This window comes from Typopeltis vanoorti, chromosome 5 (genome assembly GCF_054136105.1).
Source record: "Typopeltis vanoorti isolate ZY-2024b chromosome 5, IOZ_Tvanoo_1.0, whole genome shotgun sequence".
NCBI lineage: Eukaryota > Metazoa > Arthropoda > Arachnida > Uropygi > Thelyphonidae > Typopeltis > Typopeltis vanoorti.
In genome coordinates, this window is record NC_143553.1 from 100,945,795 (window position 1) to 100,972,840 (window position 27,046).

General features: G+C 36.9%; 1 protein-coding gene across 4 annotated transcripts in view; it reads right to left on the reverse strand.

Annotated features, from left to right (window-relative positions):
• Positions 1-27,046, reverse strand: part of LOC150106691 (putative phosphorylase b kinase regulatory subunit alpha) — a 745,167-nt gene that overhangs the window by 282,022 nt on the left and 436,099 nt on the right. For all 4 annotated transcript variants that reach the window (XM_090393281.1, XM_090393285.1, XM_090393284.1 and 1 more), the window contains exon 18: positions 14,299-14,371. In XM_090393281.1, the coding sequence (XP_090249407.1) occupies positions 14,299-14,371 (73 nt within the window). The remainder of the gene's footprint in view (positions 1-14,298; positions 14,372-27,046) is intronic.

The following is a 27,046-nucleotide window of genomic DNA, read 5'->3' on the forward strand; positions in this document are numbered from 1 at the left end:
TACAACTGCAAGGACTAGAAGTTGATAGTGCATGGGAGGCAGTTAAGAAGTGTTTGCATGAAGCAATGGCACTGTATACCTAGAGTCCGAATAATAAATCAAGTAGGGGTTAAATGGATGAATAACACCATTAAGCTTGAGCTGCAAAAAAAGAAACAACTATGGAGGGAATTTAAGGAGAAAGGTGACCGGCAGGCACATGAACGGTATAAAGTGCAGGCCAGAAGGGTAACGAGTGTGGTAAGAAAAGCAAAAAAGGATTACGAAAGAACATTGGCCATGCAGGCTAAAGGGAATCCTAAACAGTTTTTTAGATATGTAGCAAATAAAAGGAAAAAAAAGTGTGTAGCGTATGCAAAACTGTGTGTTGAACGTACCGACAAATAACCTGCGGAAGTCTGTGACGGCAAATAATAGAATGTACGTAAATGTCAATAAAATGAAGGAGCGAGTGCTGTATGGGGATTCGCTATTAAGAGGCGTAATAATTGAGAGTTTAACGAAGTCGTACCAGCCGGGTGCGAACATAAAGGACGTCAGCGAATCTATTCGACTGCAAAAACAGAGGGTGAAAGAGATGATAATAGTGGCAGGAACGAATGATTTGAAAGAGGACAAAATGGAAATGATAGAGGATGTGAGGGTATTACTTGAGGTAGCAAAAGAGAAGAGTGAGAGAGTTAGGATGGTGAGTAATTTACTGCGGTATGACAGTGAAGTGTTTAGAAGGAGGGCCATAATTGCCAATGACTTTATGCGTGGGTTATGCATGGAGAGTGGTGTGGAATTTGTGGATGTGTGGAATGAGTTCGATGGGCGAAAGGACTTATATAAGATGGATGGGTTACATTTGAATGGAGTTGGTGTACGGAGACTTGAAAGAGTGTTGATGAATGATGTGGAAGTGGATGTACAGACTCAGGGAAACTAGATTTATTAAGAGGGGGGGAGTAGATATGCAGACTTTAGGGGGGGCAGTTAAGTGTATGAACAACAAATCAGAATGGGATAACTAGTATAAGGAATCAAAGTAGGGATGGGACAAATGGGCTTCTGCGATTCATGTACACTAATGCCAGGAGTATTAGGAACAAGAAGGAAGAGTTTTTGGCCATGGTTGGCACTTCCAGGCCACAGGTTGTCGGTATTAGTGAAACATGGCTGACAGAAGATGATAAAGCTAGTGGGATTGAATGCGATGGGTATAGCGTGTTCAGGAGTGACAGGGTGAATAAAAAGGGGGGAGGAGTGTTATTGATGATAGCTGATGAGCTTCAGCCAAGGAGTATAGAAGTTGAACTGCAGGATGGGGAAAAAAGCACATTTGAGGCTGTTTGGTGTGAGATACAATCTAGCAGAACAAAATATACAATTGGTATATTCCCACCATCCACTCCATCACCCGGTCTATGCTGCTATAGACCGGGTGATGGAGTGGATGGTGGGAATAGTATGCATAAGCAAATAGAAGAAATGAATGGAAGGAGGGTAATTACTATGGGTGATTTCAATTATGGTAACATTGACTGGAAAGAGGAGAGGGCACATGGGAGGAAGGAATTGGATTTTATGCAGTTATTAAGGGACAACTATCTACGGCAACATGTATTGGAAAATACCAGGGGGCAGAGAGTGCTGGACCTAGTAATTGCAACTGAGAATGTAGCTGTAACGAACATGACCATGTTGCCACCAATTGGTGAGAGTGACCATAAGGTCATGACTTGGGAGGTGGCTAAAGGAGTCGAATTTACAATTAAGACAGGGTATATGTGGAATTACCGGGCTGGTAAGTATGACAAGCTTAGGTGTGTGCTTGGCTCAATGCCATGGCATGTAAAACTGCAAGGGCTGGATGTTGATGGTGCATGGGAGGTGGTTAAGAACTGTTTGCGGGAGGCAATGGTTGACTGTATACCAAGAGTCCGAATAATAAATCAGGTAGGGGTTAAATGGATGAATAACACTATTAAGCTTGAGCTGCAAAAAAAGAAACAATTGTGGAGGGAATTTAAGGAGAAGGGTGACCATCAGGTGCATGAACAGTATAAAGCTCAGGCCAGGACGGTAACAAAGGTGGTAAGAAAAGCAAAAGCAGATTACGAAAGGAAATTGGCCATGTAGGCTAAAGAGAATCCCAAACAGTTTTTTCAATATGTTGCAAGTAAAAGGAAAAATGCTCATGGTAGAATGATCTTAAAAAATGCTGAGGGTAGGGAGGTAACTGAATCAGTCGATGTTGTGGAATTACTGAGCGAGCACTTTGCAAGAGTATATCATCCAGGTGGTGGCTTTGCGGAAATGGAGGAACCAACAGCTTATACTGGAATTGTGATGAATGAGGTAGAGGTAACTAGTCTATTACAGAACCTCAATGTCAATACATCTGTGGGATTGGATGGTATACCAGCTCGTGTCGTACATGAAGCGGCCAAAGAATTGTCAGTGCCCTTGACCATTATGTTTAATTTGAGCCTCAGGACTGGGTCAGTCCCAAGGGGGTGGAAAGAGGGGAAAATAGTTCCACTGCACAAAGGTGGTTCCAAGGCTGCTGTTGAAAATTACCGGCCAATCAGCATAACAGGAATCATTATCAAGGTCTTAGAGAAAATAGTCAAGAGGAAAATACAAGATTGGATAGAAGAAAAGGGGATACTGTATCGGGGACAGCATGGTTTTGTGAAGGGTAGGTCATGCCTCAGTAACTTGCTCACGTATTATAACACAGTGACGGCTGAACTGGATAAGGGTAATGGGTTTACAGTGATTCTGCTGGACCTTGCTAAGGCCTTTGACAGGATACCACATGGAATTCTAATCAGTAAATTGCAGCATATGGGAATGGACATAGGGTTGGTGAGATGGATAGGAGGGTGGTTGACGGAGAGATATCAGAGAGTGGTTTACTCAGGAGTAGAGTCCACATGACGGCCTGTGACTAGTGGTGTACCACAAGGATCTGTTCTTGGACCACTGCTGTTTAATTTGTTCATAAATGATATAGGAAAGGATCTGAGAGGAACAGTTCATTTGTGTGCGGATGATGCGAAGTTGGGTAGGGCAATAGTGAATGCAGATGACGTCAAAATTTTGCAGGATGATTTGGATAGATTGGAGGTCTGGGCTAGGGAGAATGGATGTCAATTTAATGTGGCAAAATGTAAGGTTATGCATTTTGGGGTGAAAAGATGGGAGGCAGTTTACTGCATTGGTGGAACCGTGCTCCAGGAAATTGATGAGGCACGAGATTTAGGAGTGTTGGTGGATAAGGAATTGAAATTTAGGGGACACATTGCAAAAGTGGCCAAATCAGCTCATCAAATCACTTGGTTGCTGAAGAATATGTTGACAAGCAGAGACAAGCAGGTTATTGTTCCTCTGTATCGAGCCTTGATAAGACCTCATCTCGACTACTGTGCTCAGATTTGGTCACCTAGGTTTCTTCTTGATGGGGAGGAGGTGGAGAGGATCCAGAGGCGAGTGACCAAGATGATAGCAGGTCTGTGGAATGAACCGTATGAGAACAGGTTGAGGATTTGTGGGTTGCAAAAATTGGTTGATAGGCGGAGGAGGGGAGATATGATTGAGACATTCAAATTACTGAAGGGTTTCTATAAAATTAATTCAGAAGATATTTTTGAAAACAGGGCTGGTTGTGGGAGGACTAGGGGACATCTATGGAAACTGGGCAAAAGTGTGGTTAGTAAAGGTGTTAGAGCTGGGTTCTTTACTTTTAGAGTAGTGAATGAGTGGAATGCGCTCCCTGAGTCTGTGGTGGATGCTGTGACAGTGAATGAGTTTAAGGCGAGGTATGATAGATACTGTATGAATGTCGAATAGTTGTGATGAAAATGATTTGGGGCCTCCCTCGATGAGTCTAATGACTCCTTGGAGTTGCCCGTAATAATAATAATAATTAAAAAAAAAAAAAAATGTACATGGCAGAATGATTTTAAAGAATGCCGATGGTAGGGAGGTAACTGAATCAGTTGATATAGTTGAGTTACTGAGTGAGCACTTTGCATGTATATATCAACCAGGTGGCGACATTGCAGAAATGAATAAACCAGTAGATTATATGGGAATTGTGGTGAGTGAAGTGGAGGTGAGTAGTCTATTGCATAACCTCAATGTCAATACATCCGTGGAATTGGATGGTATACCAGCTAGTGTCGTACAGGAAGCAGCTAAAGAATTGTCAGTACCCTAGACCATTTTGTTTAATTTGAGTCTCATGTCTGGGTTAGTCCCGAGGGGGTGGAAAGAGGGGAAAATAGTTCCACTGCATAAAGGTGGTTCCAAGACTGCTGTTGTAAATTATCGACCGATTAGCATATCAGGAATCATTGTCAAGGTCTTAGAGAAATTAGTCAAGAAAAGAATACAGGATTAAATAGATGAAAATGGGATATTGTATGGGGGACAACATGGTTTTGTGAAGGGTAGATCATGCCTCAGTAACTTGCTCATGTTTTATAACACAGTGACGGCTGAACTGGATAGGGGTAATGGGTTTACAGTGATACTACTGGACCTTGCCAAGGCCTTTGACAGGATACCACATGGAACCCTAATCAGTAAACTGGAGCAGATGGGGATGGATATAGGGTTGGTGAGATGGATAGGAGGGTGGCTGAAGAAGAGATTCCAGAGAGTAGTTTATTCAGGAGTGGAGTCTAAAAGACAGCTTGTGACTAGTGGTGTGCCACAGGGCTCTGTTCTTGGACCACTGCTTTTCAATTTGTTCATCAATGATATAGGAAAGGATTTGAGAGGAAGTGTTCACTTGTTTGCTGATACAAAGTTGGGTAGAGCAATTGTGAGTGCACAGGATGTCAAAATTTTACAGGATGATTTGGATAGTTTGGAAGACTGGGCTAGGAAAAATGGATGTCAATTTAATGTGGCAAAGTGTAAGGTTATGCACTTTGGGGTGAAAAGAATAGCAGCAGTATATCGCATCGGTGGAACTGTACTCCAGGAGATTGATGAGGCCAGGGATTTGGGAGTGTTGGTGGATAGGGAATTGAAGTTTAGGGGGCACATTGCAAAAGTGACTAAATCAGCTCATCAAATCACTTGGCTTCTGAAAAATACTTTAACATGCAGAGACAAACAAGTTGTTGTTCCTCTGTATCGAGCCTTGATAAGACCCCATCTGGACTACTGTGCACAGTTATGGGCACCAGGGTTTCTTCGTGATGGGGAGGAAGTGGAGAGGATCCCGAGACGAGTGACCAAGATGATAGCAGGTCTGTGGAATGAACCTTATGAGAATAGGTTGAAGATTTGTGGGTTGCAGAGATTGGACGATAGGCGAAGGAGGGGTGATATGATTGAGACATTCAAATTACTGAAGGGTTTCTATAAGATTGATCCAGAAAATATTTTTGAAAATATGACTGGTGGTGGGAGGACTAGGGGCCATGCATGGAAGCTGGGCAAGAGCGTGGTTGACAAGGGTGTTAGAGCTAGGTTCTTTACTTGGAGAGTGGTAAATGAGTGGAATAAGCTTCCAGAGTCTGTTGTGGGTGCTACTACCGTGAATGAGTTCAAGGCAAGGTATGATAGATACTGTGTCAATGTCGAATAGTTGTTCTTGACATGATGTTAGGGCCTCCCTCGATGAGTCTGTCGACTCCTTGGAGTTGCCTGGAACAATAATAATAATAATAATACTTCAAGGATATCTTTTTCTCCTGTTTTCATGTCACCGTTAACTCCTTTTACAGCACTTTTTCCTCCATTTCTAAGCTTCTTCAACAACCTCCAGCATATATTTTACCACCTTCTTGATGTTTATTTTCTATGTTCTTGCCAAACTCCTCTCATGACTCTTGTTTAGCTAGTTTTACACAGTGTTTAGCTTTCTTACATTTGTCTCAGTATTTTTTTTTTTTGTTGGGGGGGGGGGGGGTGGATTACTTGAGCACAGTAATTCATATGTGGTGATATCCAGACATTATAAAGAGGAATGATAACTCCTTTATCTCTGCTTGTCAGTGTGTTCTTCAATACTCAAGTAATCCTGTATGAGGTACACTGGCTACTTTAGCAATATGCCCACCAAACTTCAACTCTCTATCTACTTCATCTGGCTTCATTTATTTCCTGGAGTAGAGTTCCATCAATGTGGAATATAGCTTGCAATTTTCTTCTTCTTCTCTTCAAAGATTATACATTTGCCTGTTCTGGCTTCTGGTCCTTCCATCTTTGCATCCTAAATAGATATTCTTTCCATTTTACATCGTAAATATCTAGTTCTTTTCTGTCTTCATTTCTTATATATTCCAATTTTGCATCCTTTTATTGCTTTTAAAAATCTCATCTCTGCAGCTCATATTTTACTTTCATCTTTCTTTTAAATGGTCCATGTTTCTGAACCATATAGTAGAGTGGGAGTGGCAATTACTTTATAAAATTTTAGTTGAGTTTCTCATCTTGTTTTTTTTTATTCACTGTCCTTTTAATTGTTCCACAGATTTTTTGAAATTTTTTTATTTTTTTTAATCTATATCTTTATCTCTTAAATATGTTATTATGTAGCCTAAATAATTAAAGTCTGTCATCTGTTCTATTTTTTATTTTCTATATCTAATTTTGATCTAACATGATCCCTACCTTTAAATGCAATGACTTTTGTTTTCTTTTGTGAAATTTAAAATTGTATTGTTGGCTTATATTTTAATTCATAAACTGATTCTTGCAAGTCTTCATTGTCTTGTAATATAATCTGATCATCTGCATACAGCATTGCATTGATAACAGTTCTGCTATTGGAAGTTTTTTTACTTGGTTATAGTATAAATTAAAGATACCAAGAAATTATATACCTGGTTTAATCCTTTATCCAAGTGTAAGCAAACAAGTTTGCACCTGATTTTCAGGACTGTGGCAACTTGTATATGAAAATATGACTTCTGCATTATTTCAATCTTAGTATCACCTCTGGGTCTGGCTTCCAATGATGAGACCTTAATAAAGGCCAAAACCGGTCTGGATAGTAACCCTTCCCATAATGCATAGCATTATACATGTCTGCAAGGAAATGTGCTTTGCATTATGGGATACTAAGGCAAGTGATGCGAGTCATTAGCTTCTTTATATGAGTTGCCCCAGTCCTGAAAATAGTTCAGGTGCAATGTTGTTTGCTTACACTTGGATAAAGGATTAAACCAAGTATATAATTTCTTGGTATCTTTAATTATTATTGTTAACATTTGACCTCCATAGAGTCAGAGACTCATTGTGGGAGGTACTCAATATTGCATACAATGCTCATCCAACCGAGTCTTAAACTGATTCCATGTGTCCACATCCACAACACACTCAGACAATGCATTCCACTCACCAGTCACCCTCCATGCAAAGAACCTGCTTCTCACTCCTTTCCTCACACCCTCCGTATACAGTTTTCAGTGATGTCCTTTTGTTCTACTCCCCTCCCATGTCTACTTGATAACAACCCCTGACCAGCTTATATGTCTCAATCATATCCCCCCCCCTCTTCCTCCTATTCACGAGGCTCTGCAACCTACATTCTCTCAATCTGTCCTTGTACTCCACATTCCAAAGACCACTGACTACCTTTGTGAATCTTCTTTGTACCCTTTCCAACATACCCTCGTCACTGAAAATGCGGTGACCTAATCTGTGCACAGTTTTGCTGGTTAACTGGATACCTTGTTTTATCATTGTTTTCCATATTTAATAATCTGATCAATATTATATAATGAACAGAGTTGGTGATAAGCTACATCCCTGCCTGATGACCTGATTTATTTCAATCTCTTCTGTAATTTATTACCTAACTGTAACAGTATTTTTGTATCTTTATATAAACTTTGTACAACTTGTACCAAATGTAATGGATATACTTGTTTTTTTCATTATATTCCACAGTTTTTGTTCTGTGTATTCTATCAAAATCTTTCTCATAATCTACAAAGGTAGATTATGAGATCCACACGAGTCTCTAAATTAATCCCATCTTTTTTCAATAATGTATTTTAACACATAAATATTGTATATACATGATCTTCCATGACTGAAACCATTTTGTTCTGAAAGTAGATTGTTTGCAATATTTCTATGTCTTTTATTCAGGATTTTACTGTAAACTTTGTAACCTGTATTTAATAAACTTATTCCTCTGTAATTTCCACAATCATCTCTGGCTCCTTTCTTAAACATAGATATAACCTTAGCTTGTAACCAATCTGATGGAACTTCACATTTCCTCCCAAGTTATTTATTAATTTTAAGAATCTGTGATGTAAATATTCACCACCATATTTCCAAAGCTTTGTATTTATGCCATTTAATCTGATTGATTTTCTACTTTTTTGATACATTTGTTGCTTCTTTTAATTCTTCCAATTGTATTGGTTCTATATCAGTACTGATTTCTTCATTATTATTTTCTGTTATTAAATTTGGGTCATACCATAAATCCTTATAATGTTCTAGCCATTGTTTCTCTTATATTATGTTGAGTTGTGCTGTATCTCTTTCTTTGTTGTTTAATTTCCTTAATATTTTGTAGGCTATATCTTGTCTTACATGTAGGTCTTCTTCTATTTTATTAATAAATCTTTCTTGTAATATATATATATACTATTTCTTGTTTTTTCTTATTTACTTCCTTTCTCCATTTTGCTAGTATTTCTATATTAGAGACTACTATATAATAATCTAATAAAATTTCTCTTCCTCTGTAAACATGTGCCTCTCTCACACATGGAACTCGTTTCTGTTTAGTAATGATATAATCAATTATAGACACTGTTCCTCTGCCATTCCAAGTATATTATCTTTTTTTTTTTTTTTTTAAAAAAAAAGTATTAGTTATTTTAGAATTATTGAAAGTACAGAAGTCTAACAGTTCTTGACCATTGTTATTCATGCAAATTTTCCATATTTTCCTAAGACATTTGGGATTGGATTATTTTCGATTCTGGCATTAAGATCTTCAACTATTAATATATCGTCATTCATATTACAGTTATTAACTGTTTTTATAGTTCCTCATAAAATTGTTCGGAATCCTCTTTCCTGCCTTCTTCAGGGACATATATTCCAATGATCTTTAAGTAGCTTCTATTTGTTTTAAATTTACTGTTATAATTCGATCATTTACAAAATTATACTTTCCTATTCCATTTTTCCATTTATTATCAATTAAAATGGCCACACCACTAGAAGCTCTGATATGTTGGTCCACTCCACTATACTATATAGTGGAGTGGACCAATTGATATCCATTATATTTCATCCATACTGTAAGCCTATTTAAATCATCTTGCAAGCTCTCTACATCACCTTGAATAACTATTACCCTACCCAACTTTGCATCACCAGCACACAATTGAATCTCTCCCTTCAGATTATGTCCTATATCATTTATGTAAAAAGTAAATGGCAATTGTCTAAGCGCAGAGCCTTGCAGCACACTACTACTCAAATGCCTTTGCCTGAATTCAGCTGCATATATTACTTTTTTAGTATCTGTCCATCAGCCACCCTGTTGTCCATACCGCCAGCTACATATCCATCCCAATTTGTTACAGTTTGTGTAACAAAGATCCATGTGGTATCCTGTCAAACACCTTTGCAAAATCCAGCAGTATCATCATATAGCAACTCCCTTTATGCAACTGAGCTGTCAGTATTATAAAAAAGTGGGGAGGTTACTAAGGCATGACTAACCCTTCACAAAGCCATTCTGTCCTAATAGAGTATCATACTTTTATTTATCCAACTTTTCCAGTATTTTACCACCACTCCTAAGATACTGATAGGTCTATAATTTGCAACCACACACTTAGATCCTCCTTTATGCATAGGAATTTTTTGCCCTCCTTCCACTCTCTTGGGAAATTGCCAGAGCTGAGATTTAAGCAGCCTAGCCAATCCTTCAGTTGTATTTGCATTCAGATTCTGCAATATCCTAAGCACCTCCAATTCATAACGTCTATTCTCATCTCAGTCCCTAGCACCTCTGCCATAACAATATCTTCACTTGGATGATATACTTCCAAAATGGTCCCTCGGTATCTTAACATTTCGTTTGGCCTCTGTTACCTCTCTACCATCTGTACTCATTAAAGTTATCCTTCCAAAGTCATTCTTTCTCCTACTTGCCACAAAAAAACTCTGAAATTTCCTTTTGCCTTTTCGACTAATTTCTTCTAATAATCTAATTTGACATCCTTATAATGCTGGTCACCTTTTTCTTTATATACTCTCCACAACATTTTCATTTTGTGCAGTTAATGCTTAATCATATTACTCATCCATCTAACTCCTAACTGATTTATCCTCCTGATCATGAGCTTCCCCCATGCACTGTGAACATTCTTTCCTTGCAAATCTTTATGTGATGGTATTGCCTCCTGAGTATATCATCATCACCTGCCTTGTAGTTCCCCATATATCCATTCTCAGCTGGAATGTTTTGCTACCTTCCATGTTTTGGATCATGTTTTGCTACCTTCCAAATTAAAACCACACAATCACTATCTCCAACTGAAGGCAATATAGCCACCTTAATTATGGATGTGATCCAACACTACACTCTCATACCCCGAGTTCCCTCCATTACATTCTGCTTCAAGAGATTATCTCTTAGTAAGTGTATAAATAAAAACTACATTTCCTTCCTACCATGTGATCTTTCCTCCTTCCAATCTATGTCTCTGAAGTTAAAGTCACCCATAATAATTACTCAGTTTGGACTCATCATACTAATCTGCTGATGCATATCTTCTACATCATCCTAGGCATCCCCCCCCCTGGCCTATAGCGGCTTAAAGGTGGCTTATTCTCATTTTATAATTTATTTAAGGTGGCTTAAATAAGACACCTTAAATAAATTATAAACCAATTTTATAATTTGTTCTATTGGCCCAATCGCATCAGATTGACTCAAAAGAATTGCCATCTGTCTGACTGACTTCTATTCTTGTTGGCTGCAATTCATCTGTTATCAGCAGTACTCCACCCCATCTTGTCTACTCTATCTTCCCTGAAAATACTAAATCCATCACATTCTATCTGCTAACATAACATTTCTCATATTAATGTTGCCCTTTTTATGTCTAGTTATAACCTGTAAAATTGCAACATTGTTGCATAAGTTCAAGGGACTGTACTGTCTAGACACCTTAAATAAATATGCCTCTCTGACTTGTTGATATAAGCATCCATTTGACAACACTGCAGAGGCTATAAGTAACTAATTTGAGTTGGAATAAGTTAGAGAAATATTGGAGTGGAGATACTGGAGAAATTTCTAAATAAAATAAGTGACAAATAAGATTTATCATATAACTGGAAAATATGTTCAAAAATTATTGACTGTAAATTAAAAATTCTGAAAACAAAAATTTCGTGTGTGCAGCTACTAGGCATGGGCATCCCTTTTTTTATCCCTGTGCATGCATGCACACACTGCACAGGCTAGAGGGAACACTGGTGTCCAGTGTGAGCAAATCTTATGATACCATAGCTCCACATAAACAATGTGTAACTCAAGTAACTCGGCATGCTCCTCTTTCATTTCATCTGCATCTGTTCTTTGGAACAGCCTTTCTCACTCTATTGTCCACAGAGACAGTTCAAAAAAATATCAACAGATTTGTTAATTTCTTCTTATCCTCTTACCCATTAGCACTAATATGCTATATGTCTTGCATGGCCATTTGTGTGTGGGTCAAATATGTACTCTCTCTCTCATTCGACAGAGAGAGTATGGAAATAAATAAGACAATAAACAATGCTGGTATCACAGGCAGCAACAAAATAAATTTATATGGAATAGGAGAAAAATTAGTCAAAGCACTAAACTGGCAGTATAAAAGAGTATTGAAACCAATTTTAACTTATAGATTTGAGAGCTGGGTTAGAAGTAAAATAGTTAATCAGAGACTGGAGTTCATTTCCCTCATTTTCTCAGAACTGTCAGTGGTCTCCAGTCTCATTTAAAAATGTAGATATTAGAAGGAACTTGGCATTATTAGCATTCCAGTCAGTGTAAGTAGAGCTAATCTCAGATGGTATGCTTGGAGAGAGAGAGGAAGATTAGTAAAGATTTTATTTATTTATTTATTTTGTGATTCCCACCTGCGAAAGGTAATTAGTAAACCTATAGTACATTTGTACTGTGGGTGGGCTAGGGATTTTATTCCCCCATTTTTATCAACTTTATATACTTTTTGTAATTTTTTTATTTATTTTTACATAGTCTGGAAACCCTGCTCTAGAGACCAAACATGGCACTTTTTTAAGCCATCCTAGTGTGAGGCAGTGATCTCACACTGGGCAATGAAATACATCTTCCACCTAAAGATGATCACAAACATCCATGCCTATGGCGGGATTTGAACATATGACCTGTTGGTTGGAGAACAGGTATGCTAACCACTCGGCCAACCAGGCTAGTGACACCAAGATAGCAGAAAAAAAAAAAAAAAAAAGACCCTGAGAAATATCAAGATTTGGGTGGACTAATAAAGCTAGAAGTGCCTCAGAAGATTGATAATACTGAAGTTCTTTAGATTACAGACTAATTTAGAGGAAAATTAGTGACAGGCATTTAGTAATAATGTCATTGTCATCGTATGTTAAGCTTTCACACAGGCCTACACATTTCACTGCGTAAGCTTCTGTAACCGATAATCCTGCAGAATAGGTTGGTTGCTCTTTATTCCTGGTAGTATCCTATGTCCACGCCCAAGACTGGCTAACTTGGCTATGGCCAAGGAAGATCCTTAAGCTCCTCACATCGTCGACGAGAATCGAACCTAGGACACTCCTTCTCAAGGCATATGGTTGCGAAGCACACAGCCACTAGGCTAACCACACGGAATAGTAACAATGTAAACCTTAATATAACCATAGCATTTTGTATTTCTCTTGAGGATGCATATCAGGGATTTGAATTGAATTTAAATATCAGAGTATAGAATGTTGATTTAATTCCAAAGAACTCTGTGCACAGTGTCAACAGGATGGTTAACAAGGCTTCCAGATTCTAACTTGATCAGATTCCAAGAATTCTGAGGTAGTTCACTTATCAACATGGCTTTTCCCTCTGAAATAACAACGTTAACAAGAACAGGATACTTGATAAATGTCAGGCAAGAAACGGTAATTAATCCTTGGTGGATAGTAAAAAAGACAACTGTTTCCAAATGGTTTGAAGGTGGTGTATAGATTCAACATGTAGAGAACCCATGCTACTTGTTCTGATCTTCCTTTAAGGAGGGTATGGCAATTCTACAAATCTGGGGTCTAGTTAAGGAAAAATATTTATTGATAAATTTTTGGATGGCAGCACAGTTATATGATTAGCAATCATGATGTTTTTGTTAGCAGTTGAGGTTATTTTATTGTTTAATTCTTCTAACAGAAGGGAATACTCTACTTTAAAGTTAAATAAGAACAGAGAGCAATGGTTCTTTAGAAGTTTAATCTATGCACCCTCTGCAAACCATTTCAGAAACTGTTTTCTATCCAACCAGCTACCAAGGATAAATTACTACCTTTATTACTGTCTGGCATTTGCGAAGCACTCTTGCTCATCATGTTATTTTGAGATATGAGCTATTCTCATGAGATAAGAATCCAGTATTTTGAGAGCCAAGCTGTTCTCTGAGATCGAACCCAGAAGCATAAGGACTACCTCAAATTCTTGGAAGCTGATAAATTTGGCCTTGCTAACCATCTGATTGGCACCAGGATTATGCATTCAAATACATCTGACCATCTTCCTTAAAACCTGTAAAACTCTACATTACCATCCGAATATCAACAGTTCTAACTGCATGCCCAGTTCATGATTAACTCTTCATAGATTTTTAATGATAATCTTGCATTTAAATTACAAATTAGCTATCGCCAAGAAAGTAAATACATGCTATGTGACTGTCAGTTTTGAATGTTATCAGTCAATCTTTTTTTCTCCACCTGATGATGTCTTTGTAACAAGGAAGAAATATATAAGAGTTAATAAATTCTAAAAGTTTTTTTACATGTGCTAACCCATTATTTAATTCATAATAATTACAATCATTCAGTATCACTGTCATATCGAAAATTCCTTCCTAAGGATGCTTTACTAAACATTCTACTGGCGTTTTCTTTGTGAGTTCACATATTTTACCTTTATTTTAGTATACATAATAATAATCCAACGATGACAAAGATTTTAAAATAATAAATTATAAACATCTCAATATCCCCAAAAGTTATTTCTCCATGAAAAGCACATACACAATATAAACCTGATTTACTTACCTTGTTCCATTGATGTACCCACTCTTCAGCTTCTTTATTGTAGATATCATAGCTAGTGGAACTTTCCCTAATTCTGTTTGAAATAATAATGAGTACAGAATAATCTTCTTAATTTAATGGCATTATAAGCCAGTTAATAAACATTTTTATAATTTAGTTTATTACAACACCAAACAAACTAAATTATATGAATATGTCTATTAACTGTCTTATATTTTGCTGAATTTCAAACCAGCATCTTCACAGCAAACAACATGTTACAGTTTACTTGATCAGCTTGTCAACTATAGAAACTAATTTTCTATAGTTGACAAGACAACTATAGAAAAACAAGAAAAGGCTTTTTTTGGCATAAAATTTATTAAAAGAAAGAATAATAAATATCTCCCCCCCTCCCATTATTATACCACCTTCAATATAAGACTGCATTCATATTGCACTATTTAAAAGATGAACTCTGCCCAAAAATTGATATATTATTATGATATGGGCACCTATATGGAGTCCGAAGACTCATCGCGGGAGAAGCAATCTAGCCATGCAATGAAATACATCTATCATACCTCTCCTTGAACCCATTAACAGACAAAGCACTCATAACTGACTCTGGGAATCCATTTCACTCAATCACCACTCTTCAAGCAAAAAACCTAGTCCTCACACCCCTACTGACCACACCTTTATTCAACCTCCAGGGATGACTCCTAGTTCTGGTCCCTCTAGCCAAGTGCGGAAACATTTCCCGTGCATCTATCCTATAAAATCCTCCAAGCAACTTAAATGTTTCTATCATATCCCCTCTTTTTCTCCTATCAACCAACTTCTGCAATGCACACACCTTCAATCCATCTTCATAGGGAACATTCCACACGCCACTCCCCTATGAATCTTCTCCACTACTTCCTCACCCTCAAGCAACGCAGGACCTTTTATTATTATTACTTTTATTAAGGTTTCCTTGATCTAAAAGCTGTTTTTAAAACCAGTAACAATTAACATCTATTGTATCTTGAAGATCCTCAAACTGATGTTTGCCAGCATGGATTCCTCAAACTGATGTTTGCCACAGTTAATCAATGGGGGATATTCTTGCTTATGTTATCCACCTATGGATAAATGCCATGGCAAAGTTTAGGGAAATCTGACTAGGTTTGTGCAAAAAACTTATTTAATCAAGTTTGATCATATGATCTCTTATGAGTGGCATTTGATCTGAAGTATCGAGCAGAAAACATAAGTACAAGAGAGCCCTGCCCGCCACCACTACCAGAGGAGTTCTGGATGGTATCTGACTGCAATTAAATTAATCATAAAGGCTGTCAAGCTAGTGAAACCGCAATCAAAAGTATGAATAAAAAACAAAAAATGTATGAACTCCTAGACAGAGTTTGCCATATTAAAAGTAGTGTAGTATTGCATTATTTCATGCCTCTTCTGATTTTTCACCGAAAAGGATTAAAAAAACTGTATCCAGTTTGAATACTAAATTTCTTAGTCCCTGTGATGACATTTCTTTGATTGTTCTTTGTGCTCCAGAGTTTGTCCCTATTCTATGTCAACTTTTTATCCTCTCCTATTCCACTGGCATCTGTCCTGCATCTTGAAAATTAACCATTATTCAACCCATTCTTAAGAAGAGTGACAAATCAATACTTTCACAACACACTCAAACAATGATTTGTCACTCTTCTGGGATTGCAAAGAACCTGTTCCTCAACTACTGTGCTCATACCCTCCTTATAAAGTTTCCAGGCATGGCCTCTTGTTTTATCCCCCCCCTCTTCCATTTTACGAAAAATTTCTTCACGACAACCTGATAACAACCCTTAACTAATTCATATGTCTCAATCATATTCCCCCTTTCTCTTCCTATTCACAAGACTTTACAATTTGCATTCTTTCAACCTGTCTTCATACTCCACATTTCAAAGGCCACTTTTGTGAATCTTCTCTGGAAACACATCCTCATCACCATGAAAACTTGATGACCAGATCTGTGCACAATAATCCATATTAAGCCTGATCAAGGCCTTATACAATGACATCATAACCTCTTTATTTCTGTATATCAGGTTCCTCCACTTCATTGCCATTATCTGATGTGATGTCTTTACAACTTCTGCAATATGGCCCCTGAATTTCAGGTCCTCGTCCGCTGCCAGATCTCTTATCTCCTCTACCTCCTTTAAAATTTCCTTCCCAAGTATACCTTGCATTCCATCATTGCTTACGAAATTTCTAAACCTTACTGCTTGCAACATTTCACTGATAGTTAAAATTCCTGCCAATTTTGCATCATCTGCAAACAGCTGCATCTCACCAGTTAAATCCATCTTGATATCATTAATATATAGTACAAACTGAACAACAATGGCCTCAATATAGACTCCTGCAGTACACTATTAGTGACTTTCTCTTTGGGAATCTGCACCCCCATATACAACTTTATGATACTTATCTGACAGCCAGCCAGCCAGTCACCGATCCAACCAACTAGTCTGTTATCCAATCCCATTCATTTCAGTTAACGACTTGTGTGACAGTCTCTCAAAAGCTTTTGAAAAATCTAAGTATACCACTGTATATGCATCTCCCTTGTCACAAGCCATTTTGTTATAATACATAAGTTAGTAAAACATGATCTTCCTTCAACAAACACATGCTGACAACCACAAAGAATACTGCTATCAACCCATTTCTGTATCTATCCTAGTTCTTACCAGTCTCTCCAGTACCTTAACCACAACTCCAGATATACATATTGGCCTTAATTTGTAAACACAACTTTATCATCACCATTGTGCAGTGGAACAATTTGACCTTCTTTCCAATTTGACAGATTTATGATATACAAATCATAAATCTGTCCAAGCCCCATTTGGGGTAGTCCCACAATGAGCTTCCAAACACATGATTCATTATGGAAAAGAGCAATTAGGCTGATTAATCACCCATGACTTCATTCTCTTTCACTCTCTTGGAACCTGTGCTCCTCTAAGACTCTTATTAAACAGGCATGCCAACTACTGTCAATTTCCTGAAATATCAACAAAATTTTCCTGGTGACAATTTTAATCCACAGTTCTGCCAAAAGTGGCATAACTTCATCTTTCTCATTTAACAATTTTTGTATTATACCAATAAAACTTTAATAATAGCAAATTGTGCAAATCTCAATTCTGATTTTCAAACCACTCCTCAATGGAATATCTATGACAGTGCAACTGAATGCAAATAAAACTCAATCATGTCTTATTACTCAGAAAAATCTCAGGATAAGATGAAATTTCTCTTTTTGGGATAACTCAAACTTCTAATCTTTCAAAGCATAAACATATTACAAATATTTCTTCCTCATATGCAATAAACTAGGTTCTCTTTTGCTGAAGATGATACTTTATTTCTGAGTAGCTACTACCACTATACAAATCATAAATCTGTCCAAGCCCCATTTGGGGGTAGTCCATCTGTTTAACCCCATTTGGGGTAGTCCCACTGATAATTTATCATTCAATTTGAAGACCTATAGGTTGGATTCCAAAAAAGTTCTATTTTTTTCCCTTCTTTCTGACCGATCACAGTGCTGATGTAATATAGGTTGAACAACCTCATATGTATGGAATTACCATATAAAAGAGTACGATAACCAAAAGACTTTTTGTAAGCTCACGGCAAATTTTTGCTTGCAACATTTATTATTATTATTATTAACATCTGACTTCCATGGAGGCAGAGATTCATCATGGAAGGTACACACTATTGCACACAATGCTCATCCAACCATGCTTTAAACTGATTCAATGTGTCTACATTCACAAAACACTCAGGCAATGCATTCCACTCAACAACCACTCTCCATGCAAAGAACCTACTTCTCACTCCTCTACTCACACCCTCCTTATGCAGTTGCCACGGAAGGCCTCTTGTTCTACACCGCCCTCTCCCATTCTATTAAAAATCTCTTCCATGTCAACCTGATAACAATCCTGATTAGCTTATATGTCTCAATCATATTCCCCCCCCCCTCTTCCTCCTATTCACAAGGCTCTGTAACTTACATACTCTAAATCTGTCCTCGTATTCCACATTCCAAAGACCACTGACTACCTTTGTGAATCTTCTCTGGACCCTTTCCAACATATCCTCATCACCATGAAAACCTGGCGACCAAATCTGTGCACAATAATCAACATGAGGTTTGATCAAGCCTTATACAATGGCATCAAAACTTCTCCATTTCTGTGTTTCAGGATCCTCTGCATCATTGCCATTATCCAATGTGATGACTTCACAACTTGTGCAATGTGGCCCCTGAATTTCAGGTCAATGTCCACCATCACTCCTAGATCTCTCATTTCTTCTACTTCCTGTAAAGTTTCCAAACCAAGTGTATACTTTGCATCCCATCATTGCTTACTAAATCTCAAAACCTTATGCTTTGCAACACTGAACTGACAGTTCCACTTACCTATCCATTCACATAATCTATTCAAGTCCTCTTATAAGGCCATAACATCCATTAGATTCTGCACTGCTCGCAAGAGTTTTGCATCATCTGCAAACAGCTGCATATAACTAGTTAAACCAATCCCAATATCGTCAACATATAAATTAAACAACAATGGTCCTAAAACAGACCCTGCGGCACACCACTAGTGACTTTTTTCTTTCGGGATACTGCACCCTCATATACAACTTTCTGACGGCCAGTCAGAAAGTTGTCTCCAACAGCCAGTCACTGATCCAACTTAGAAGTCGGTTATCCAATCCCACCTGTTTCAATTTACTTAAGAGCTTGTCATGTGGCAGGCTATCAAAGCCTTTGCAAAATCCAAGTATAACCACTGTCTATGCATCTCCTCTGTCCAAGGTATTTGTCACCTTATTATAGTACATAAGTTAGTGAAACATGATCTCCCCCTTAACAAACCCATGCTGATAACCACAGAGAATACTGCTGCTATCAACCCATTTCTGTATCCTACTTCTCACCAATCTCTCCAGTACCTTCACCACAACTCCAGATATACAGATCGGTCTATAACTTGAAGCTACAGTCTTATCACCACGTTTATGCAGTGGAGCAATTTTACCCTTCTTCCACTCCTGTGGAACCTGTGATGTTGCAAGACTTTCATTAAACAGACATGCCAATGCTACTGCCAATTCCCTGGACCATTCCTTTAAGATGCACGATGATATTTCATCAAATCCTATCACCTTATTGACATCAATCTTATTTATTTCCTCAAATACCTCCTGCTCACTCACAATTAAGCCATCCCCCTTCTATGTCCTCTACACTTAAGTTCCTCATGATTCCACTCTGATCAGAATGAAACAAGCTTATAAACTGATCACTGATTACCTCAACAATGTCTTCTGTAATAGTTACTGTTCTGCCACTTTCATCCATTAACTTTATCTTACCATGATCATTCTTCTTTCTACTTGCCACATATCTAGAAAACTTTCTAGGGTTTTACTTCACCTGATTTGCCAATTTCTGCTCATACCCTAGTTTTGTTTTCCTTACTAACTTGAGTTACTCTCCTGGCTTGTTCTTTATACTCTTCATGTAACTGATTATTACCATTATTCATTCTTATACTTCCTCTAAAATACTTTCTTTTTCCAGATTATATGCTTAAGCTTCACATTCATCCATTTTATACTTATATTATTCAGCCTTTTGGCCTTTGGAATACATTCACACATTGATGCTGTTATGTATTTCCTTGTCAGTTCCCATTCAGCATTTATTTCCTTACTGCCCAACTCCTTGTTCCATGTTATAGCTCCAAGATGTCTCCTAAGCTTCTTATAATCACCAGCCTTATAATTCCAGATATATCCTTTCCTCACAAAAGTCTCCATATGACTAGCCACAACACCAATGATCACTTCATGATCAATTTCCTCAACTGGAGAAAAGTGTGAAATCCCCCTCTCATAATTACATCCTCTAATGAAGTGATCAGATCTAGAACTCTCGATTCTCGCATGCCCTCCTTTAAGTGCTGCCTCAGATAGTTATTTTTCAAGAACTCAAGAAATTCATTTTTGTTATTCCCAAATACTATCTCTTCATTCCAATCTATGCCACCATAATTAAAATCATCCATAATAATTCCCTTCCTTTGTTCACTAATCCAGGTTGTTTATACATTTCTTCATCACCACCTTCCATATTCCCAGGCTATAGCAACATCCAACTATATATGTCTTCCTCTCAACCTCCACGTTACACCACACTGCCTCATAACCATTGCCACTATTTTCCCCTTTCATGTCTCCCTCTTCTTGCCCTTTCTATCCTCAAGAAAAATATTGTATACTTCCATTTCTATTCCCATTACGATATCATCTTCATTCAACCATGTTTCACTTATTCCAATGATTTTGGGGCGAATAAACTCAATCAGTGAAACCATTTCATCTCTCTTATTTTGATACTTCTGGCATTTATAAAAAACACAAAAGTTCATTTTTAGGTCTATAGCCATTCCTATACAAGCCATGTGTTGGTGTTGTGATTTCCTCACCACACCTGCCCAATCATTGTTATCACTACTTACCACATACATCTGCTCAGTCTGAACTTCCCCACCCACATCGCAATATACTGCATCTACATACACAAATACACACACATTCACAGCCACTTTCAACATCCACTCTCCCTATGTCATGCTTCCTTGTCCACCCGAGTTCTCCCCCATTTCCCTGTTCCCCTTGCATTCCAGTTCTCTCTTCATCTCTTACACTACTACTGTTTCTGCTGCTAACCATTTTTGTCTCTTCAATAACACTCTCCTGATTTTTCCTTCATCTCTTTCTTCTGATCTCTTGCACACATCACACACACTACTTCTATCCAGCAACACTTTCTCCAGTACACTCCCTCCAAAGCCATTTAAATGCAACCCATCACGGCTGTATAATTTTATTCTTCCCACAAACACATGTCATTCATCCAAAAAATGCGCTCCCTTCTCCTCACACAGATCCGCTAACATACCATTCATGATTTTGGCTCTCTGTCACAACTCATCATTGTCATACTTCAGCAACGCATTGACAACCTTTTCCTACTACACTGTTATCTTTCACTCTACTCAGTAGCCTCCTGATATTCATTCTCACATCCTTCTTATGTCCACTTAGATCATTTGTCCCCACAATCATGACTAACTCTCTTGTTCGTTTCTTCCTCATGTCAAATGCCTTAATTATCCTACTCATTCTCCCACCTGGATAGCAGACCTTATGGAGTCTCTCAGTAACTAGTCCTCTAATTATGAAGTCTCCATATACTATATTAGAATCATTTGTCACCTCTTTTACTCTTTTTTCTTTCATTCTGTTCTCTCGTACACTTCTATTAGTTTACACTAAACATCTAACATCACTCCGAATATTCCTCATTTCATTTTTCATTAAATCTTACATTTGACAATTTTACTCTCTATTAGTTCTTCAGTCATACTGCATTACTCTTCTGTTGACAATTTTAAAATAATAATGGATATTTATTATCCTTTCTTTTAATAAAAATATATAAGTAATTATTTAAGGAAAGCAGTTAAAGCTAATTTCAATAATTTTTAATTCAAATAACATGTAAAATCTGGAATATATTTTGATTAAAATTACACAGCCACAATAAAAATCAAGCAGATCATTTTTTGTTTACTCTATTTGTTCAGCATATAATATAATGAGTAGTTAATAATTTCTGGTAAATTGTATTTGTTTTTACTTTATTTAATTATGTATTATGTTCACTTGATTCTTTTTTTTCTCATGACATGCACATCTTTTTAAGCAAGCAATAAAAGTCTGCCCATGAAGAACCTTCAAATTAGCACCAGATGTAATGAGAGGAGTTGATGTAACTAAAAGTTGTTCCTTCATATCCATTATGCATTATTACAGCATTATGAGATATTTAGTTTCAGTATTACTGAGGTATTACAAATGGAAATTAAGACAAATAGAGGTAACTAAATGTGGAATAAAAAAAGCATAAAATATTCCATTTAATATTCAGAGATATTTATTTTACACATTTAACTGTTTTTTAAAAAATTTGAATGCAAATTAAAAAGTGTGAAGAATGTATAATGCATAGCATTATACATGTCTGCAAGGTGATGTGCTTTGCATTATGGGATACCAAGGCAAATGATGTGAAGTCATTAGCTTCTTTATATAAGTTGCCCCAGTCTGAATATAGTTCAGGTGCAACCTTCTTTGCTTACACTTGGATAAAACCAAATATATAATTTCCTGGTATCTTTAATTTATAGTATAAACAAGTGGAAAATCTTCCAACAAGAGCATAATTTCCTAGTCATCATAAAGTACTACATAAATCAGTGGAAAAAAAAAAAAACTTGCTACACCTATCCTAAATACAAATACTTCCTGACTTACAAATGGGATGTGTTCTGAACACCTGGTGATGATTCAAGTTAGTAAGTCAAAAATACAAAATGAGATGGAACGTACTCTCTAACATGTAAAGTGGGATTCAAATCAGTACAGTATTTCAGTTACAGAATAAAATTTTGTTATGAAGCAAAATAATGATAAAAGTTTTTTTTTTCTAATAATATATAAAAAGTAAATTTTATCCAAATCCTTCTTAAACATTTCAATGGCACCTTTTGTTGGCATTGGCCGCTTGATCAAAAGTTTTAATTTTTGAATTTTAATATATTTATTCCCCACCTTTTATTATTAGATCCTCGAAAAGACTGTGTCTTTACCTAGATCATCAGCAGACTAGGAATCAGTTTTGAATCTGCTCCTTCACCCCAGAAAAACACTTTCTCCATTTTGCTAACTGGTACTTTTCTTTGCTGGGTTAATATTGTTGCCTTTAATGGTGCAATACTCTTAGCAGTATCTATAATAAAATATGCTCAATGTCCTTTTATTAGGGTGACAATAGATGAAGGGGTAAAGCTGCTACAGAAGTCTGAGGTATGATATTGTTTTGCAATGGATTACTTTTGTTCCAAATCTATGGCTTTTCTTTTCCTTTCATTGCTACCAAACACTAGCACTTTTTCATTTAGAAAACATCACAATTACTTTTTTTTTTTTTTTTTTGTCAAATATCAAAATAAGAAAGTTAATACAGAAGCAAATAATACTGAATTAGCAAAAAAGTCAGAAAATCTGTCTAAATCTGTCTCCCATGAGACAGACAGCTTAATAACAGGTATTGTGTAGTTTAAAATCTAATTTTCATGGCATCATCAAATTACTGATATGTGTCCTCCGGGAATGTAAAGGATGTTATGATAGTAGATCATGACAAATTTACATCCTTATCAACTTCCCATCAATTTCCTCCAAAGTAATCAGTTATCTGTCAGGACTCCAACATGGTCATATTTTATACTTTGATCTTCTAAGGTACTTCTTACTGTATAAAAAATACACCTAGAGTCTTGATCTTTCAGTGAGTCTTTTAACTAGCCATACTGGCAAATTTTTCTGCTAATGTTTCTTCTCCCATTCCATTTAAGTGACTGCATACCACCTGACATCAGTGGAAAGTTTGGCCTTGGAACAAGAAACGAAAGAGGACAAAGACTAACAGACTTCTGTAAACAAGAAAACTTTATGATCGCTAACACCTAGTTTGAAGCTCCCAAGAATAGAAGACACACCTGGAAGAGTCCAAGGGAGCAAAAAACATTTCAAATTGACTACATCATTGTAAAACAGTGATACAGAACCAAGTTAAGAAAGCTATGGCTTTCCCAGGAGCAGATAAAGTATCTGACCACAACCTAGTAATGATGAAAAGTCAACTAAAATAAAATAAATAAATAAATAAAAAACTAAAGTTAGAAAGAAATGGAATGTAGAAATTTTAAAAGAAAAAGAAATGAAAGACAGATTCAGAGATTGCACCAACAAACACATAAACGAGTTTAAACAAGAAAAAGAACTGGGAACTACAGATACTGAAACTCTGAAAAGACATCAAAACAATAATAAATGGAGCAGCAGAAGGAATAAAACCTCAAGAACCAAAAAAATGCCATGGATCACTTCTGAAATACTAAATAAAATGGAAGAAAGATGAAAATGGAAAAATATTAACACAGCAAAAGGCCAAATGATATATAAAAAGAGCTCAAAAATGAAATAGACAGCGAATGCATAGAAGTTAAAGAAAACTGGTGGAATTAACAATACAAGCAAAAGAAGTGATCTAACTTACAGGAAGACAAAGAATGTTACACAAACACAGAAGTATAACCACTTTTGTGCTAAATGACAAAGAGGGAAACCCAATAACAGATCCTGAGATAAAGAAAAAATGGCAAGAATATGCACAGGAACTGCATAAAGAAACAAAACCACTCCCTCTTGCAACTGCCAGAAAGGAAAGACAAACTCATAAATAATACAATGCAAATTACTCGTGATGAATTCAGCAATGCATTCACAACTACTGCAACAACTAAGGCACCAGGCATAGATGGAATACAAATCGAACTAATTAAGGAAGCAAGTAAACAGGTAAAAGACAAAGTATACCAACTGATTGCTGATATTTTTGAAAAAGGAATATGGCCCAGATGACTTTTTACACTCTCTAATGGTACCCATCCCTAAAAAGACTAAATCAATAGAATGTACCCACTACAGGACAATAAGTTCAGTAAGTCATATGCCAAAAATGCTCCTAAAAATAATAAAAAATTTGAAAATTGTATTAAATTTCTTGGGTGCATCTTATACACCGGAAAATATGGTAATCATAACAATATTAGTTATTTGGTCAATATTTTAGGAAAATTGGCTACAAATACTAACTGAGTCAGTATGCTTGTTGAGTAAACTGATTATGAGTTCAGTTGTTAAAAACATATAATTTAATTTTTTTTATTTTTCATCATCCTGCCTGTTCTGGCCTTAGAAGTCATCATTAAGATGACATCCTGGTTATCTTTTCCCTAATGGTTTGTAATTTAAGGCATTTTTTTTTAATGTTATTAAATCTAAATTGTTGCATCAGAGGCTAAATGAGGGACATCATGATTTCATTAAGGCATTTGGCTCAAAACAGTTGGAAACCTGGTATAATAATAATAATAATAATAATTATTATTATTATAATTATTATTATCTAGGAGGTCCTTTTATCAACCACACAGCTCATCATACCATGCTTTAAACACACTCAAATTCTCTGCAGACACCAAACTCTCAGGCAAGGCATTCCAATCATTCACAACTCTGCATGAAAAAAACCTGCTTCTCTCACTCCCCTACTCACACCCTCCTTATACAGCTTCCAGGGATGACCTCCGGTTCTCCCCTGATCTCCCACTATTTTCTATAGAACCTCTCCAGCATTGATCCTATAACAACCCCTTAATAACTTGTAGGTCTCTATCATCATATCTCCTCCTCCTCCTGTCCACCAGACTCTGCAAGTTGTATTTTCTCAATCTTTCCTCATTCTCGACATTCCAGACGTTAGAAACCACCTTAGTCAGTCGCCTGTGGACCCTCTTCAACATCCTTCATCCCTCTGAAAACCAGGTGACAAAATCTGGGCACAATAGTCCATGTGTGGCCTAATCAAAGACTTATACAATGGAACAAGAATCTCCCTACTTCTACAAGTCAGTGTCCTCTACATCATTCCCAGAAGCCTTTGTGTTGTCTTCACAATTTTGGCTGTGTGTCCCCTAAATTTCAGATCCTTATCCAATATCACTCCCAGATCTCTTATTTCCTCCACCTCTGACAATATATCCTCACCAAGCATAAATTCTGCATCCCATTTTTGTTTCCCAAAATTTAAAACCTTACATTTTGCAACATTGAACTCACATCCCCATTCCCATGCTCAATCACTCAATTTATTCAAGTCTTCTTGTAAGGCCACAACATCTTCTCTACTCTTTATGGTTTGTCCCAACTTTGCATCATCTGCAAACAACTGAATATCTCCATCAAAATCATCACCAATATCATTAATATAAAAGTTAAACAGCAATAGCCCTAAAACAGACCCCTGAGGCACACCACTAGTAACTTTCCTTTTCCTGGATATCGCTCCCCCATACACAACTTAATACCTATAAGATAGACAGTCTCCAATCCAATGCCCAACCCCACCCACTCCAGTTTGCCTATGAACTTATCATGAGAAATCTATCAAAAGCCTTTGCAAAATCTAAGTATATTACTGTGTATCCTTCTCCTCTGTCCATGGAAGCAGTCACCTTATTGTAATAAGTAGATTGCTAAAACATGACCTCCCTTTAGCAAATCCATGCTGTCCATCAAAGATAATACCATTGTTGTCAACCTAATTCTGGATCCTAGTTCTTACAAGCTTCTCCAACAACTAACTACAACACCTGACACACAGATAGGCCTATAGTTTGATGCTTGAGTTCTATCACCTCCTTTATGAAGTGATATAATCTTGTCCTCCTTCCACTCTTTAGGAACTTGACCGAGTGCAAGACTCGTATTAAAAAAATATGTCAGGGCCGGAGTCAACTCCCTGGCACATTCCTTCAGAATACATGGTAATATATTATCAAGTCCCACATACTCAACTCCCCATACACCTCTTGATCACTTACAGTCAGTCTCTCTTCCCCATCATCATCAATCCAAAGGAAAAAAATTTTGAAGTAGTTTTCATAAATTTTCACCAACAAACACCCTACATCAAATAATAGTTTGACATCAAGTC